Raw genomic sequence first — 17,865 nt, 5'->3', positions numbered from 1 at the left:
TCTTCTGGGAGACTACTACATTCTTGTCTGATTTTATTCCGGTTGCGGCAATAACCATTTGTAGTGCAGCTTCTCTACTTCTACGTTAGCCAAGTCGTTTAACTTACCAATTATTTGCCCACTATGTGCCATTCGATACGGTCTGTTGGTTTTCCAACTAGTCAGTAGTAGTAATGCTTTGCAATTATACTCGAGCAATTTTCATAATTTCATTTTGTATACAGCCTGAAGAACGGCAGATGGGTAGAAGACATGTAAAAACTTGTTGGTGTTTTTACAATAAAACCCTGCGGTGAGTAAACTCCCTCACTACAAAATGAAAATAAGATACCTTTCATGCCTCCTGCTGTAATCAACACTGAAGCTTATGTATGAAGTTTACTTGGTATTGAGCTATACTGAGCCTAATCATTTTAATTAGGTGGTGTAAGTTATGCAAATTGTCAGATCGAGAAGAATGAACTAATTGTTCCACAGTTCATTTATTTTATAACAAAATTAACATTTGACAACACGCTAAGAGTACCAAGTTAAGCTTTGCAAAACATATCGTAGAAAATTAAATCTATGCATCATATTACATCTAATGAAACATCTGGAGAGTATCTGCGACGATTTTCGACCTCTCAGTTTTTCTTCTATAGTAGGTTTAATATACGATTCTTAAAATGCTATAGTAGCTTTTTGAGCGGAAAGAACTCATGATAGACTTATTCCTTGATACAGAAAAGACCCTCCGCAACATTTAAAAAATAATAATTTCAAAGGGGAACTTGCTGTAAGCTACTGTGAGCTTTTCTTATTAATCATACTCTAGTGGGTAACTCACTCAAAGGAGGTATCGTCGGTTTTCTCTGAAAGAGAAAGGAGTTTTGAAATCATTGAAATCTCAAGCATTGCGATTTCAGTATGCATTTTCTCAAAATATTTTATTCATATAATTTCGTTTTCATGTTATTCCAAAAATTTTCACTTTCGATTTCTCTCATCGAAATACTCTTCCTCTTCATTATCATCAATATCCTTGTCCTCTTCGCTTAAATGTATCTCATGATCCGGCAAAGCTGCGAGCATACGTATATCCAAGCAACGACTAACCGGCTGCTGCAGCAGGTCCAGTTGGTCCTATTGGTCCCGTTGGACCAGTTGGTCCGGCAGGTCCACGTTCACCAGGGAAACCACGTCTGCCGCGACGACCAGGTGGTCCAATCGGACCGGGAATACCTGGTCTACCGGGCAAGCCACGTTGTCCAGTTGGTCCCTGCGGTCCCACCGGTCCAGGAGAGCCTTCGTCTCCCTTGTCACCACGATTACCTTGCAATCCCGCCTGCCCTGGTGGTCCGATTGGACCCGGCGGTCCAGGTGAACAAATGCATTGAGTTTGAGGATACACTATTGGCTGTTGGCGACCACCAAGAAGCGCGCGTTGCTCAGTTAGATTGTCTGATGAGCTTAAACGTCGTTTACCCGTAGTGGTGGGTAGAGCGATGGCGAACAGAAGAATAAAAGCTAAAGACCAGAGCATAAAGTTTCAAAATCAAAGAATATTACAAAAAAAGTATTATATTTCGCTTACCGCTAAGTGCACAAGTTGTGATATGCATTGTTGTCCAAAATTAAACTGAGTTAAAGTGTGGTATCCACAAGTTTATATAGAAGGGCTGAACTTAGCGCTTGGAGGGCGAAAAAAAAAACAAATCTTACAAGAATATTAAGTTCTGCAAATCCCATTAGTAACTCAGCTAATAAATCACGCACATTTGCATTTTATCATAACGGAATTTTTACGAGGCACAGACCGCTAGTTATACCAATTTATTGATTAGTATGTGTGGTATTTTAACCCGTAAAGTCAGCGGAGCAGTAACCCCATAAAACTCGCATATAAATCAGTAAAACTTCTAAATATATAAAATAAGCATTCATGCACAGTTACAGCGTTAAACGCGGATTTGCTATGAGAGTGTCAATACTGTTCGTCTGTTTTGGTATTATATACTTATAATTAGTTTTAATAAATAGCATTAATCCATTTATTTAATTATCTTTCGCAGGATTCATCGCTTTGGCTACTGCCAATTTCGTTACACAAGTCGGTCCACCTGGCCCGCCAGGACCGCCGGGCTTACCTGGTCCACCAGGACCAAAAGGTGAAAAGGGCGAACGTGGCTCGGAAGGACGTGCTGGTTTGGTCGGACCGCAAGGCGCGTCTGGACGACGTGGTCACACTGGCAGCCCAGGTGTGGTAGGACCACCAGGAGCACCAGGTTTACGTGGCCCACGCGGTTATGACGGTGAACGTGGTCCTGACGGCCCAACCGGACCAACGGGACCAACAGGTCCAACTGGAACATAAATAAATCAATTATTTTTGGTATTTTATTGGACTTAGAACTAAAACGTTACTTACGAAATAAAATTTGTGAAAATAAATGTAAAGCATATCAGCAAATGATTGTATTTTCGATTACTTATAAGAAATTTTATTACAGTAATGGATTTCAAAAGTTATCTTTAGATTTGGGCAGCAAAGTCATTGTACAATACGTTTGGAAAATTTAAATTAGCTTCGTCGAGCGTTAAGAAAAATCTTTATGGTGAACCATGCTATTAATATATAGTCGCCCAAACTTACTATCTTATTACAATTCAAGAATTCATTCCGAAATACAGAATGATGACATAGAGGGCCGTTATTTAATCGAATTAAAAAGCTAACGCTTTATTATTAATCTATGTGAGAATCGTTCACCCAACGTCATATACAGATATTGTGTCAGAATTGGTTTTGTTGGATCGGAGTTGGATTTTGTTGACTAACCCAGCACTCAGTACTTAATAATCTCTGAATTCGATGGATTTCATAGGAGTGGGACGTAAACTAAACGCATACTCATCGTGGTCCCCTGTTAGACATTTTCGAACGGTTCTTCGGAAACTCGAAAAACATAACGTCATTGAGAAAATCAGTAGATATAACATAAAATTTCGAATAAATTGCCGTAGTGATGGTGTCTTGAATCTAGCATATAAAATAAATACTTATATGAATGTGAAAAGATTATAAATATTGGCTTAGTACTAAAATGTATTTCTACCTTTCTGTTCTCGTTTGTTCAGAATAAAGTTCATTCAAAATGGAATTCATGCCCTGAAAGGTCTGATATATTCAAGAATTGTGTAGCAAAAGTTTCGACATAAACTTTCTTCGCAGTAAGAGTGTTTAAACTCCATTAAATCATTTTCTAAAACAATACAACCTCGGAGTTTCTGACGAACAAGTAACTATCAATTAATCGTTATTAAAAGACTTTCAAGGAGTAACAGCTTTTTAATGAAAGAGAACACCACAGCCCTGGTCACAATTCTTAGGAAAAGACGTATAGAAGAGCATAATTGGAAGCAGTTATTGTTTTTTCTCTTTTATTTTCTCTTTTTATGGATATAAAATTTTGCACAAGAAATCATGTAAACATATATATATGTATATAGATATATTAAAATAGTTTTATAATGCTTTATAGCACATTTTAGCAACAAAACTAAATCGCTGAAATTTGATCTTTACACCAGAGGTTACTGAGGATCACACAACACCTTTACAAATACACAGATTACTGCCAATACTCAAAGAGTAAAAAACGCATTTCACCAAACAAGTGATCAATGAATTTAATTGCTTTTATATGACAGTGTTTTGGTTTGATTACCGCTGATGCTGTTGTCGAGTGAAACAGGTGAAAGACATTGTTAACGCTCGTAAATTGTGGCTTTGCTCCAATTAATTTGTACCAAGTTGTAGTCTCTTTTACGATTGCGATGATAAGCGCTAGACTTCGCTCATAAAATCAGTAGACTCTATACACGCGCACACACACTGCGAGCTGGCCAGACGATTGTCATGTGATCAGTTTGCTTATGGCAATTTGATTGCCTTCTCGATTTCCGCTCTGCAGCGTCAGTAACAACCGCTCTTGTAGTTGTAATAAAAATTCGGTACTTAAAGGTCTTTTTGTGCTATAAAATTAGACCAGGTGACTTTTAATGAGGCACTATAAAGGTAGCTAGAGTTCTAGAGCGAGTGTGTGTGTGGGTTTGCGCGCAAAGTGTTGGCTTGACCAGATCATCAAATCTAGTTTATGCCTTTAAGGTGTTTATATACATACCTGTATAAATATATATATATATATATAAATATATATATTGTATGGTGTGCTTGTGCTTTTCAATAAGACATCAAACTCTTCCTGTCACATACAATGTATGTGTATATGTTGCCAAAGTGTGGCAACAACAGTTTGTGATATCGAAACTCGAATTGCCGTTATTGATGACTCGCTGGGATAGAGACCGACCGCAAGCGAGCGGACAAAGTGGAAAAGCACGTGAGTCATAAAAAAATTTACACCACATTGCAGAGAAATTTTCTCCAGAATGTTGAACTCTCATACAAAGTTCTCCATAAATAAACTTACATGCAATTTAAGGAGCTAACGATTAATATTCAATTATTTTTAAGGACTCACTACCTGAGGAAACCTTAATATTAATTGACCATCAATGAAATCCTATACTTTTCGATCCGGTATATATAATTTTTCTAATATTCGAATATTGCAAATAAAATAGCAATTAATTATATGTATATAAACAAGATAAAACGTTACCTTCGGTTGCACCGAATACCCTTCACAAAAGGGTCCTTAAGGAATTCGATTTAGAACGGTCAGTTTATATGAAAATTGTACTGTTGGCTGGGAAAATAATCCATGCCAAATTTTGTGAAGATATCTTGTCAAATAAGAAAGAGCATGATTTGGTTGTTCCATTTGTATGGCAGCTATATGCTATAGTGAGCCGATATCGCGTTGCCGACAAATGACCAGCTTCTTGATGCGAAGAGAACGTGTGCCAAATTTCCGATCGAAATCTCAAAAACTTTGACTAAGAAAAAGTTCATACAAAGCACGACGAGTGAAATTTCAATGCGGGCTGGATAGTGATTTGACGGACCAGAGTTCTTTCTGAAGTCAGCGGTTTGTTTCTAAGTCTCTGTCTGCGATTTCTGAGAACAATGAACCAAACCGGTGTTCGCTAATTATTGCATCTATATGAATGCGCAAGACATTGAAGATTTTCTATAATCGTCTTGTAATTATCCCAGCTGACTTCATTTAAGTTAACAGATATAAGATTTCCCATGGGTAGCTCAAGTGGATGTATGTTATTACTGAACTAACTACTGAGTGCTAGCTGGTTATGCTTTATATTACAGTTATGCTGTATAACTACTTCGTTATTCGTTATACAGAATCATATATATCTGCTGTTTTTAATATTTCCTGTTTGTTCGAGTCCCCCTGGTTACTCGAAACGTGTTCGAACTTCCACCGTAGATATGAATGAACTATTATACTTTTCTAATTACAATAATAACTGCACAGTTGTTTTAACAACTTATCGCACAATCAACTTATTTCGCAAGGAAACAAACAATAAGTTTGGATAATCTGATATTAAAAATGCAATTACAAACATTGTTGCATATTGTTGTTTCTTTAAAATGTCCTTACATTCTTTCAAATCATTTTAAACTTATGGCGAAAATCTCATTTGAATTTTCCTAAGTGTAATGCTTTTGAAATTTCTCCATCTGCTTGCGACTAATGTCCTTCAACTACACTAATTTCCCTTATTTCCACTTTAACGCCACTTCGAAACAGTTCAAATTTCTACCTCATTAAGAAATGCTTTCAAACTCGGACAGCCAACACGAGTCCCGTATGTATTTACTTAGTGTTCGTTTGTAGCATTTGTGCCAAGGAGGCTAAGCTAAGCGAGTCGAGCGGAGATTTCGCCCTGATAAATACAACAAGAACAGATGAAATGAAAAAGGTAATAAAGAATTGAATAGCTGAAACAGCAACAACAACAAATGCAGGAATCAGAAACTTTGCATAATTAAAAATTGTTTGCTGTTTTTTACGATTGGCAGCCAAGTTAGCGTTTTGGTTTAACTGTGTAGCTCAATAAAATCCACAAAATGCGCTTGTTTTGTTTCGAATCAAAAAATAAGTTTACCAATGGACAAAATAGTTATAGAAAGCAAAGCAGCGCATTAATGTAAATAGCATGACCATAACCATTGCTAAGTATACACTGGATGACAGATGAATGAGACAAACGTTCTTCAGACACCAAATACAAAAAACTTTTCGAAAAATTTTTCGTTCCATCACTTTGCTCAGCTGGTGAAATATAGTAACTGTGTAAACATGAAATTGACAGTCGAGCGAATATCAATATGCAAAAGTAATATATAGATTTTTACTCTGATATATCAGCATATAGAGTTTACATATTCCCATCCTGAGCAAAAAAAATTTCCAAAGTGCACTGACTTCAAATATTTTACTGTCCTACCAACATCAATTGGAGTAATGATAAATATGTAAGTGCAATGTAGAATGAGCCAAGCAATGAACTCGAAACAAATTTTGTAGGTTAAGTTAAGTTGGGTTGTAGGGTTGATCGTAAACAATGGGTTTCAGTTGGATAGATGTTGTCTTTTGTGTTAAATACTAAGCAATAAACTCTCTAATGTGGATCACCAGATCATCATAAATTGACTGCGCGTTTTGAGTTTACCACACATTTGTTAAGGCAGTTAACTTTGCTGGGTACGCCGAAAGGTGTGTATACCGATCTATTAAGATGATTCCACCTCACCTTCCTTCATACAGTTCTTGCCGAGCTCACTGAAGTTCCTTAGGTTCAGCGCTATAATGCAAGAAGACATCCGAAACCGACGTGCTTCCCATTGGATGAAATTAGCCTAAGGCTGCCCGGCTTAGCATACTAATCTGCCTTGCTCTTTCCGACGATTCCGCTGTGACCGGGTTCGCATACAAATGTAATTTGGAGAAAGTTTGTTGCTATAGCTAACGAGGTCATGCACTCGGCTATCGGAATGAATGCAAAACTTTCTGAAGGATTTCTGGTTTACAGTTTAACCTTGGAGAGAGCTTTAGACATGAAGGAACATTAAAAACTTGTTTTTTATTTAGTTTTTCGGATAACATCTAGAAGACCGATACAAGAACAAAGATATGTTCGGTTAAACACCTAGTGCGGATATATGTATCAAGAACAGACACTTGACGCGGAGTGTAAGAACAAAAGTGGTCATACGTACCACTCTATCCGCAGGAGTCGGCATTCACACTAAAAACAATTTCTCGGGTAATAGCAGCGGCTTTTGCTTACGGCGCAGCGTTATTTGCCATTAGCCATTCAAACATTGGACGGCGCATTACAATAACAAATATATGCATACAACGGTTCGCTTTTAACTTTCAATTGCAGCAATTTTTAGCTTTCGGCTTCGTTTTCATGTTAAGCAATACACACTGGAGGAGTCGCTGTGCCACTCCCGATCGGCGTACTTGTCATTCAATGCGAAATGCAAAAATTACACTCGTACAATTTAAAACGAACGGAAGTGAAATTGTAAGAAAAAAATAACTAAAACAAAGCAAACGAAAACCAAAAAAAAGTGTGAAAAAAGAATCCAAATGAAAAGGAAACATAAATACAAAACCTTTGCATTGTGCCTAGGGCAGATCCTTGGGTAAGCTTTCAAATACAGCAAAATGGGGCAGCAGAAAAAAATTACAAAACAAAAAATTAAAAAAAAGCAATAACCGAAGAACTTTTTCAAAAGAATTTTCGCCTTTTCCCAGTTGGACGTAACCACCAACTGTGTGCCGGGCTGATGGGCCGACTAGAGGTAGTTCACGATAAGCAGCGGCCGTTGACTTGCCGGACAGCGCACCGTGCACTGGCCACCGAAATGAGACCAATGCGACTAGGGGTTCTGGGAAATGGGAAATGGAATGAATAAAACAGAACAACAATTTCGCGCGTTACTTCCGCTAAATTAGTGTTGATTGTGGTCGTCGTGTCGCCGTGGACGCGCCGTGAAAGCGCCGCTACCAACGCGTGCTAACGCAACACCGATAGCCAGACGCCAATGAACGAGTACACCAAAATCACCACGAGCCACTAGCAGCAACAACATTATTAATATTGCTATTTTTGTTGTTGTATGCTGTTGCTTCAATGACTGCTGCTGCTTTTGCTGTCGTTCACTTGTTATCCTTAATTTATGCTCGCTTTGTTGTCCCTTCGCCATTCGGCGCGGCACAATCGTCGACTATCCCGCTGTGTCCGCAACGCGCGCTGTGCCGCATTAACGTACAGTGCGAGTACGTGTGTACGCGGTATTATGTTGCATGGCGATTCTATGAATTCTCTCGTATCTGGGTTAAACGGCACTTTTCATAATTTTTAACGTCATTACAAAAGCGATGGCAATTACACGATCCTTTGACATATGAAAATTTATTGCGCTCGTAGGCAAGCATTTAACAGTTATGGGCGCTGGTTGAGCACTAGCTTTGCTGGTATAGTTGTGGTGCACAGAGTTTATGTGATTATTTATTAATTTCTTAATCGGAGGTATGCGATTTGCCTTTCCACTTGATTGGACGTCGGTAAATACATTGCACGAAGTTAAATAGTTAGAGTCGCGGTGGCGAACCTAGTCGGTGATATGGCAAACTACAGTTGCTAATACACGACTCCAAAAACTAGTGTATAATATAGAGCCTTAAATTATGTATTTTACTTTAAACAAGTAATTTTATATTCTTGCAACTTGCAAGGACCAAACTCGGGTAAATACATACCTTCAGGTGTTAGCAAAACTTCATATAAAACAAGTAAGGAAGTTTTAAGTTCGGGTGTAACCGAACATTTTATACTCTCGCAACTTGGAAGGATCAAAGCCCGGGAAATTACTTCAGGTGTTGGCAAAATGTTATATTAAAAGAAGTATTGATCCGATTCAACTCATTTTTGACACAAAGACATACATACTATTATCGAGAGTTTCATTTATTTATTTTATTATATGAGTTTCAAGTCTTTCTTTCAGTCTACTACTTGTATAGGCACAGGGGCCCACATATTCAGTACCGATTTAAACAATCATTGTTGTTTGATTTGCATAGTGGAAAGTGAAAGAATCATATGGAATTTTAAATGGTGTTATATGGGAAATAGGCGTGGTTGTAATTCGATTTTACCCATTTTCGCACTATAACATAGAAAAGCAAAAAGAATAGCATGTACCATGTAGATCCCAAGATATGGTTTTTTACCTAAAAGTGGACGCGGATCCTATAAAGTCATCTCATACAATCCCAGAGATAAAATTTAATGTCTCTGGCGTGTTTAGTGATTTATTTATAGCTCTTTTAGTAGTTTTTATCAGTACCGTTATATGGGGAGTGGGCGGGGTTGTCACCTCGTTTTACCCATTATCACACAGTCAATAGAGATGCTAAAAACATTAGCTTCCAGTGAATTTTGTTATTGTAGCTTTGGCGGTTAAGGAGATATGCACATTAAACCTATAAGGGGGCGAAACTACGCCCACTTTTAAAAAAAATGTGGAAAACGGTTGGCCTCAAGGGCCATCCCTGCAACTTCCCTCTAATTTCATACGCTAACGTTCAAATTTCGCATTTTTCACTGCTTTTGAGCTCTTCGAAATTTTTCGTTTTCGATATCTAGCAAGTAAATCAACCGATTTCGACCCGGTTTGCGGCAAACGATGTGTTTTTCAAGGTTTAGAACTGATTAGAATTCGAAAAAAACGATTTTTCAAAATTTTTATTTTTGAGATTTCTCGAAATCTACTGGTCTGATTGGGTCCAAACTTACACGAAATTCAAGTGCAATGAAACCCTTTGGAATGCCGTTTAGTTTATTCAAATCGGTTGAGCAGTTTAATAGTTATAAGAGGGTCACATACATACACACACACACACATACATCCACACATACATACAGACATACGGACATCATCGTAGAAATGTTCGGGGAAGCTTCCTCGACCCTCAGAACGTCGAGATCTGTTGAGAACTCGATTTTTGCAAAATGGGGTGAAACCAATATCTTCCCGATTTTTAGAAAATTTTCCATTTTCTTAGCGGGAAGTTAAAAAAATGTAAACTGCAGATGCCCTTTCCTAATTTTGTATCTTATTGTGGAGCTTAGTTATGACAATTTATTTGTTTTTTATTAATGGCGTTTTGTGGGCGTGGTAGTGGTGGTGCCGATTACGTACATCAGCAATACAAACCCTCTTACGGTACCAAGAAACATGTGTACCCAGTTTCATAAAGATATCTCAATTTTTACTCAAGTTACAGCTTGCACAAATGGACGGACGGACAGACAGTCACTCCGATTTCAACTCGTATCTTCATCCTGATCATTTATATATATATATAACGCTACATCTAACTTGATTAGTTTTAGGTGATACAAACAAACGTTAGGTGAACAAAACTATTATAGTTGTAGTCTGTAGCAACATGTCGCAAGAGTATAAAGACATTTCCATTCATTAACCGCACTTGGAAAGGAAGACGAATAATGTTTCCAACTAATTTTTTCAATGTCTCACTAGGATGGATAATCGCATGTGGAGAAATTTTTTGTAGTGGGAACTAGTTCAAAGATCTGCCGTATTGACAATGTTGTTTAATCCTTCGATAAAGCTAAGCTTGAAAGGTGTAGATAACGAATATCTGTGCGAATGGGTCAATATTGGCTGGTGAAGTTCAAGTTAGAGTCACGAGAATTACATGTTTAGCGGCTTCAAGTGTCAAATGCTTTCATAATTATTCATTTTTCAGGAAAATCTTCTCGGTTTCATGTAAAAGTGCCGTTATAACGATACATTTTGCAGGAAAGTATGTTATTTTCATTAAATCCTGCTACTCATTTTGTCAACGTTTTAAGAGCAAATAGGTAGTAAGATGTTTATCTAAAAATGGTTATTTTCTTGCAATTTGAAAAACTAAGACTTATTTGAAGCCAGATTCTCTCAATTGTTAAGAATATTATATATTTTTTCCCATAGTGCCCAAGGTGAACCTAAGTTCTTTAATTAGGGTACCACAAGAACACTCTGAAATGTATTCTAAGTACTTATGGAATTTTGTTACTAGTTTGCCACGCGTTTCGTAAAATCTTTCTAGACACCACATCCTCAACCTTACCGCTCCCATATCTTTATCCCTGCCAGCTTTAACAATAACACAATGTGTTTTACCGCCTGAGTTAACATGATTGCATAGGCGACCAATACTATCCATATACATTCTAACCATTCAATTTATTTTTTTCACTACCTTTCTTTATTTGTTGAAGTAAAAATCTACTGGGACCAGCAATGCTCTAGTAATTATATCAACAGTAGAGCAGCTCTTATCCCCAACAGAATTTAAGTTAGCTTGTGTTTACTGTTTTCTATCAATCGAATTCAGTAAATGTCGGTGCTGGTAGTGAAGGCTTAGAGGTTTTGAACTCATGTCGAAACCCGAGCAATTTCTCCTTTATATAATTTCCATTTTCTTGAGGCAGACTGTGCCCAAGTTCTGGATTGGAATGTAAAAACCTTCTACTTCTCGATTGCGAAAGAATTGTTAGATATTCTTCTAAGATTTTAGCAATATATTATTTAAACTAACTCCTTGCTACATGCTTATAAGATACCAAATCCAATCGGCTTAGTTTCAAATTAACTCATACGTCACATTTCAAAGAAGGTAATTTCTGCAGAAACCAGGTCTTTTAAAAGTTATTAGAACTCTTATTCAATCTCAGTTAAAATCGTTAATTTGTGAACGAGAACCTTAAAAGCAGTATAATTTTATTTAACTATATGAGCGCCAGCAAATGTTTTAAAAACACTCAACTTTAAAGATTCCTTAAATTAGTATTTCTCATTGTATTTTCTTAGAAAATTCGTATTTTTCTTCTGCTTTGTTAAGCTAAGTTCAGTACCATTTGCCGTTAACTACCGTTAAATATATTCCTTATATCCAATTAAATGTTCATTATTCAGAAATTGTTTTCTTTGATAACGTAATCCACAATTGCCTTAATATAATAATGTCTCGCGTTTGTTAAACTGTTCTCCCTCACTCACTCTCTCTATCTGTCTCTCTCTCTCTATGCAGCACATTAGTCATACAGGACTTATTTTGAATTTGGTGTGCATTCGTTTACAGTGTAGGCAATATAAATATTTACACATTTGAAATTATGCCGCATTAATTCTCGTAAAGATCATCTGAAGATAAGCATAATACAAGAGATATTTCATATTGAGAAAACACGCTGAGCAAATGGATTAAACCCGCTACAATAGTAGAGCTCTTTTGTAAGATTTAATCGGGATAAGATGTAATACAAATAATCTGCATACTCTCTCATCACAAAACCAGGTTTAGCACCTAGAAATTCAGTCTTTAGTTTCTCAACAGGTTACTACTCATATAAGAAGGTGGATAACTCAATCAAAATTACTTGATTGATTGTGTTAGAAGACTCAGAAAATGGAAATTTAACTCTTAATTACTTCATATACATGATGGTAGAATTGTTGTGCTTGTCTCTCAGATTTATTGCTTCAACTGGCTGAGAATAAAAGAGAAGCTTCATATTGTCTGACGTGTTGGCGAATTTCATAATTATTTATCTCTCCATATAATTAGAATACTTTGCAAATGTTGCCTTTCGTTGAAGTTTACTTTATCCTTGTCCGAGCCAGCGACTTTTGCTCTAAAGAGCAGACTAGTACGAGCAACCTGTGCCCGTATATAGAATATAACTTTTTGCTTAGATCTTATGAAGATTCTTTAGGCCGGAAAGCCATTATAATGATTTATTAACTTTTGTTATTTTGGAAAATACAAGATCGAAGTCTATTGATTCCCTGCAAAATCGAGTGAGAGGTCTTGATTCCGTAGTAAAAGTTAGGTTTTAAAGTGTACAGTTTTTTCTGAAACCCTATAAGAGTAAAAGAAGGCGTTTTAATGCGGTTTAATATTCGACATAGCCTAATAAAAAATATGTACGATGTATAACATAATTTTTCAGAGCATTGGAAAATTATATGCACTCTTCTGTTGTTGTAACAAAGCTGCTGTTCTCATTTTAATGACCACTACTCAATGTGTTAATATACTCGTAAGCTAGTATTTGCTGTCGCCTATATACATATGGATGTGTGTGTGTGTGTGAGGCAGCAGCCATATTTAGTTTCCAGGCACTTCAGCACTTAACGTAATTACCCAAAAAGTACGATTACACACTTATAGGCTTCACATGCTCCAAAGCTTAAGCGCGATTTACGTTTACGTCTATGAATGACAGACTGTCGGCAGAAGAAAAGCCTCAAGCGCACAGATAGATAGGGAGCGCATAAAATGGCGGTTGTGCGGAGGCGATGAGTTTAGCAAAAGTAGTTAATAAAATTCAATTCCGACAAGTTTGTGTTATTTTTACAGACTACACACACACCGTTATATATATATGTACTATACATTTATGTAGCGATTCCAGGATTTTGAGTAAATATATACATACATACTTGTACTTGCTTAAGGAGGCTTTTGGTTTGAAGCAGCTTTAACGGCTTTCTTTAGTCAGTCACTGAAGGCCGTGAAATGTATGGAAAGCAATGGGAATGAAGAAATAAAATAAAATGAGCGAAAATGCTGAGAATAAAATCCCAGAATATGGTTGTGGGTATGTATGTACGCGTATGAGTGCCGAAGCGTCTGAGACCATTATTACAAATGCGGAACTCATGTCCGAATTAAATGGCCAAATGAATGAATACAGACGCGTTGGCAACAACTCGATTACGCGCCAAAAACATGTTACCGACTAAGGCGCTATTAGGCTGCAGGAAACAGACAGCGGAGCTATTACGACATAGTCTTCACAGAGTTTGAGTATTCGTAGTTTGGTGGTATGCAAAAATATTCAAATAAGCCAGATGAGGAAGGTGTGGAAGATGCTTAATTTAATAATTTGCTTAAAAAGATATGGTTTTTTTTAGTTTTAGACTAACTTTTTTTGTAGCCGCTTGTAGCACATGAAAATATTAATTTTTTTTTGAGAGTTCAGTGTAATACTCGAATATTTGAAAATAAAAAAGTTTAAAGGTTGCCAGCTGGTTGCAACACTGAAAGCAGTTGAAGTTTGCGAAATTTTTTTTGATACTCTTGCAACATGTTGCTACAGAGTATAATAGTTTTGCTCACTTAACGGTTGTTTGTATCACCTAAAACTAAGCGAGATGGATATGAAAATATATATACAAGTATATAAATGATCAGGTGGACGAGACGAGTTGAAATTCGGGCGACTGTCTGTTCGTCCGCCTGTCTGTCTGTCTGTGCAATCTGTAACTTGGGTAAAAAGTGAGATATCCTAAGGAAACTCGTGTTCCTTGGCAAAAAAGAGGAGGAGGAGTGAGGACAAGTTCGCCCACAAAACGTCATTAACCGAAAACCTACAAATTGCCATAACTAAGCCGGAAATTAAGATACAAAACTGTATGTGATTTTCGAATTCTTATTAAATTAAATCGGGTGAAAACTTGCACTAGCCCCCATTAAACGAATATCAGTATTTTCAATCAAACGAACTTTACTCCTTATATATATATATTATATATTGCTGACGGTATAGGAGGCACCTTAATGAAAATCAGAGGGCATCTGTTTCTATTAATAATATATAGTAATGCTAAAAATAAATAAATACGTGTCAATCTAACATATACCTAATAAAAGATTTTGAAACTTCCCGTTAGAATCATACCATATATATCGGTCAATATGTATGATATGTTAGCAAAATTAACTGAATGTTTAATATTGGATTTACATTAGTTTAATGCCGAAAATATGTAAAATTATATTATACTATATATATATAATAATGTCCTTTATTCTAACAAACTGCTGAACATGATGAGAGTTGGTCTAGTCCTTGGCCTCAATCTGATATCCCTAATAACACATCAATCGATCTTCTGCTTGACGTTTTGTATATCAACCCAATGACGGCAAGTAATATATACTATAGTTATAAAACTAACTGAGTCTATGACCTATAATATAACTTAAAAAATACCAATTCGATTGCAATTCATTCATGATTTATTTCGCAACATTTTTTAATATGAAGTTTTGCCAACACCTATAAGTATTTCGCCAGCTTTGATTCTTGCAAGTAGCAAGAGTATAAAATGTTCGGGCACACCCAAACTAAGCCCTTCCTAACTTATTAAGGTTAGTTTCATTAAGTGTTTTTTTCAACAATGTGGAGTTATTTCGGCAGTTTCTTCATAGTAGAAATCATGAATCCACTCAGAATCAAGAGGAATTATGCACAAAAACTCAAAATTTATATGTGAGTAGCTTGAACATTAACAATAATACCTCAATAGAAACATTTCCCGTTAAATATTTGCTCTTCACCATAAGCGACACCATCGTTAACAGCATTAGCATGTTCATATTTCGTTCCATATTTGAAATACATCTCGTCTTTGTTGTGACAATATTTTCTTGCTCACCTTTTTTCAATCCGTAACCATCTTATACAATTTGTAGACATTGTAGACACGCTTGTCGGTTGTTTTTTGTTGGAGAGGCCGAAACCCTTTCTCAAACAAAATAGGGGGAATTCTGTCGAGTTGGCAATCTTTGGTCGAATATAAATTCGAATCCTTTCCATTTACGTTGAGCAAACTGTTCGTTTCTGCAATTTTAGAACCTTGCTTAAACTTGGAAAGACAACTGTTACTTAACCATTATGACTAAATGATCTTATAAACAAATTCTCCAAGAATGTAGCTCACCTCTGATTGAATATTATCCTTCCTATAATCTAAAAATACTAGCTTTAAATTTACTGATAGAAGTATCCGTAGAAAAAATTATATAATATGCAAATTTAAATTGCCTTATGCGATACCTATACAAGTATGTACTCTATGATGGACTTTTGTCACCTAATAATAAATTTGAACTCCTCGATTCAAACGAATTGAAGTTATAATTCACTTTGAGACCGCCATCAACAACGAAACATTGTTTTCTTAGACTAAAGAGACTAATAATAAGTTAAATCCTCTATTAACATAGAAAACAAATGCTGTATATGTACTTATACTATAAACCTCGAGACATAACCCTCAAGAAAGTGTTCGATGTCAGGACTAAGACGCTTTGTTAATATGCGCTGGTCTTTTTGCTGCGTACTTAAGAGTTCTGATCCCAAACGCAACGGACCAGCTTATAGTTGTCCAAGTAGGATTATTCGAGCCTGCACGAATATCAACCTGATAACCTAACCTATGTATGATCGGTGAATGCATATGATTCAAAGAAAGTAACGGTAAAAATTGTAAGTTGTTTTTTAAACATAAACTTATCGACACTCGTCTCTTATATTGTATACACCTTTTCGAGTTACTTCTAATTCAGTTCGGAAAAAAACTAGCAATGCATTTTAGGTTAGATAACTGATCCCTCCGAATGGCGGGGGATCACACGTAGACTGTTATGTACAGTCCTTTGTGAAGCCTGAAAAAAAAGCTGTAGTTGGATATCAGCTATCGGCAAAGCACCATGAACTGATCACAAATCTGCTTAGATGCTTTTTTTCAATTTCCGATATTTCAACTGAATGTTTAAAGGTATGAGATCCGAGGTATTTTTGCCTAGTCAAGACATCGCTTCACTAGGCTTGAGTGCACAGTCAGGAGCTCAAAGCCAATATCGCTGCCCTACTATCGGAGTGGATATTCACCACTCTTAAGGAGGTCGCGATCCGGAGCAGTAGATCGCTTGAAAGACGCTGCATTGGTCAGAAAGCCAAAAACTGGAACTAATATATATAATTGCCAACAGTTTAATCTTCCACCAACGAGAGTTACTAATGCAAAATAATTTTTTTAACCAACTCACCCCCGCATCGCGGTGTCGAAACACAGTTGAAGTAGCAACTTCAGTAACATCAGTTCGGCAGCTTTAATCACACATAATTACATTGTTTACAAGTTTGTTGTCGCTTCGTGTCGTTAATCGCGCAGTTTATGCGCTGCACTCAAGCCGATTGGATAAATTCACTGTGCGCATTTCATAGTTGCCCCGACAACATTGAGTAGACTGGCCGATCGTTTGACTAGTTCGCGTGTCAGCTGTCCATGGCAAGCGATTGTGAATCAGCCAAGTGGCAAATTTATCAAATATAACCCGCGCTTTTGTCGGAATTAAGTACAAATCGTCATGAACTCGGAGTGTTGCATGACAGAGTTGCACTTATAATTTATTTATATAGATAAATAAATGAGTTCGTGTGGTTGTATATATGTACATATACTTGTACATATATATGGTTAATATAAAGTAAATCTGTAAGCTCTAGAAGACATGAATGCGCTCAACTATCCATCGCAAACGTTAAGCACGACGAACTTCGTGCGCAAGCGCAACTTGCAACATCGTTCACAAAGGGGCGCATTTTTCTACTACGTTGCGGCGTTGCATAAATGCAACAATTTGTAGATATTTGCACTTATGTGCATACAAATTATTCGTTTTCCCGCTCACCACACGCTGCGGTTATTCCAAGCTGCAACGCTGGATTAAATCATACATATTTATATCGTTGTTTGTTTTTATTGTAACGATTTCAGTGAGTAAACGAAAATTCCCAAGCAGCATTGCGAATTGGCTGCTTTGATCCTCAATTGCCTGCATCTCTCGCTTTGCATGTCTTTGCTTCGCTTTTCTTTTCATTGCCTGCGTTTTGTTGCATGCCACAATGTCGCTTGTTGCATAGCCGCAGCACGATGTTCACATTGTTGTTGAATCGTTGCTGCTATTTCATAATGAAAAATTGCCTAAAACACGAAATTTG

At 36.7% G+C, this 17,865-nt stretch overlaps 2 protein-coding genes across 2 annotated transcripts; one reads left to right on the top strand and one right to left on the bottom strand.

Moving 5' to 3' along the window:
- Nucleotides 1-851: 851 nt before the first annotated feature.
- LOC118680537 (collagen alpha-1(XXVI) chain) lies at nt 852-1,604 on the bottom strand. Its single transcript, XM_036360587.2, is given in 3 exon segments — nt 852-1,095; nt 1,097-1,509; nt 1,577-1,604. Coding segments are annotated over 3 exon segments (567 nt in total). The 3' UTR covers nt 852-969.
- Nucleotides 1,605-1,935: 331 nt separating this feature from the next.
- Nucleotides 1,936-2,427, top strand: LOC106621749 (collagen alpha-1(I) chain). The gene is made up of 2 exons (XM_014240722.3): nt 1,936-1,988; nt 2,055-2,427. Exons 1-2 carry the CDS (start codon nt 1,958-1,960, stop codon nt 2,354-2,356), a joined length of 333 nt encoding a protein of 110 aa, XP_014096197.1. The 5' UTR covers nt 1,936-1,957; the 3' UTR covers nt 2,357-2,427.
- Nucleotides 2,428-17,865: the final 15,438 nt, after the last annotated feature.

Source organism: Bactrocera oleae, chromosome 6, assembly GCF_042242935.1.
Source record: "Bactrocera oleae isolate idBacOlea1 chromosome 6, idBacOlea1, whole genome shotgun sequence".
Lineage (NCBI taxonomy): Eukaryota > Metazoa > Arthropoda > Insecta > Diptera > Tephritidae > Bactrocera > Bactrocera oleae.
This window is presented reverse-complemented; position numbering and strand designations above follow the sequence as displayed.